At 39.2% G+C, this 1,388-nt stretch overlaps 1 protein-coding gene across 2 annotated transcripts in view; it reads right to left on the bottom strand.

Moving 5' to 3' along the window:
* The window catches only part of Ubxn7 (UBX domain protein 7), a 63,278-nt gene that overhangs the window by 32,308 nt on the left and 29,582 nt on the right, over positions 1 to 1,388 (bottom strand). For both annotated transcript variants that reach the window (XM_005344840.3, XM_013351596.2), the window contains exon 3: positions 181 to 248. In XM_005344840.3, coding sequence (XP_005344897.1) covers positions 181 to 248 — 68 coding nt within the window. The remainder of the gene's footprint in view (positions 1 to 180; positions 249 to 1,388) is intronic.

Raw genomic sequence — 1,388 nt, 5'->3', positions numbered from 1 at the left:
TGTGAGTTCAAGACCAGCCTGGTCTACAAGAGCTAGTTCCAGGACAGGCTCCAAAACCACAGAGAAACCCTGTCTTGAAAAACCAAAATAAACAAACAAACAAATAAATAAATAAATAAATAAATAGATGAATGAATGAATGAACGAATGAAAGAAATTAAGCAAATAAAGTAAACTTACCACCAAACAAAGGTTCTGGCTCCACCAATATTTCTTGCTTTTGAGGAATTGGGGCACGAACTTCTTCTCTGTTAAAAATAAAAGTGAGAATATATCAAAATAAAAACTGTTTTTGTGATACCTATTTTCCTTCTAAATTGTAAATGTATTCAAATTAACAAGCGAAACAAACATGATTTTTTAAGAAACTACAGTAATTAGAAAAAAGTTGTAAATGATTTCTAGACAGAGATTAACTAGAATAAAATATCTACCACAGAAAGCTAAAATGGCTTACAAAGAAGAAAGTAAAAAGAAAAAAGATCTCTTTCCATCTCAGGTCCCTTAGACAGTTACTTTTAAGATTACTATTATTTAGCCAGGAGGTGGTAGCACACACCTTTAATCCCAGCACTCAGGAGGCAGAGGTAGGCAGATCTCTGTGAGTTCAAGCCCAGACTGGTCTACAAAAGCTAGTTCCAGGACATGCTCCAAAGCTACAGAGAAACCCTGTCTCGAAAAAAATAAAAACCAAAACCAAAAAAAAAAAAAGATTACTATTGCTTAATTATAGGGGATAAGGGAGATATATACATAGTTGAGACCTCAGATTCCCCTGAGCTGCAATTATAGGTGGTTGCAAGCTGACCAACATGGATGCTAAAAAGGGAACTTGAGGCCTCTGCAAGAGCAGTATATGCTCATAACCACTCAGCCATCTGTCCATCTCAACCTAACAAGGTCTCCCTATGCAGCCCTGTCTGGCATGGAACTCAGAGATCCACTGCCTTTGCCTCCCAGGTGCTGGGATTAAAGCTTGTTCCAGGCTACATCCAGGCTGCAGTTATTATTTTGGCCTTTCTGCCTCACCCCACCCCCAACTAAGATCTGAACCCAGGCCCTGGTACTTGTGTGGCAATTTGTCTACCAATGAGTTAAATCTGCAACCTCCAATCCTCCCTGAAATCTTTTTTTTTTTAAAGATTTTATTTTTAGTTTAATTATATATGTGGGAGTATGTGCATGTGAATGTAGAGCCCACAGAGGCCATAGGTGACAGATTCCTCTGTAACCGGAGTTACAGGTTCTTAACTGTGGAACTGCATCTCCAGCACCCAGCCCCCCAAAATTCTTAGGGACAAGGAATTTATCAAAAAGGAAAAAAAAAGTCAAGTAAAAATGACTGGAAAGCCGGGCGGTGGTGGCGCACGCCTTTAATCCCAGCACTC

Source organism: Microtus ochrogaster, chromosome 2 (genome assembly GCF_000317375.1).
Source record: "Microtus ochrogaster isolate Prairie Vole_2 chromosome 2, MicOch1.0, whole genome shotgun sequence".
Classification (NCBI taxonomy): domain Eukaryota; kingdom Metazoa; phylum Chordata; class Mammalia; order Rodentia; family Cricetidae; genus Microtus; species Microtus ochrogaster.
Note: the sequence above shows the minus strand (reverse complement) of the source record. Positions and strands in the feature narration are given on the sequence as shown.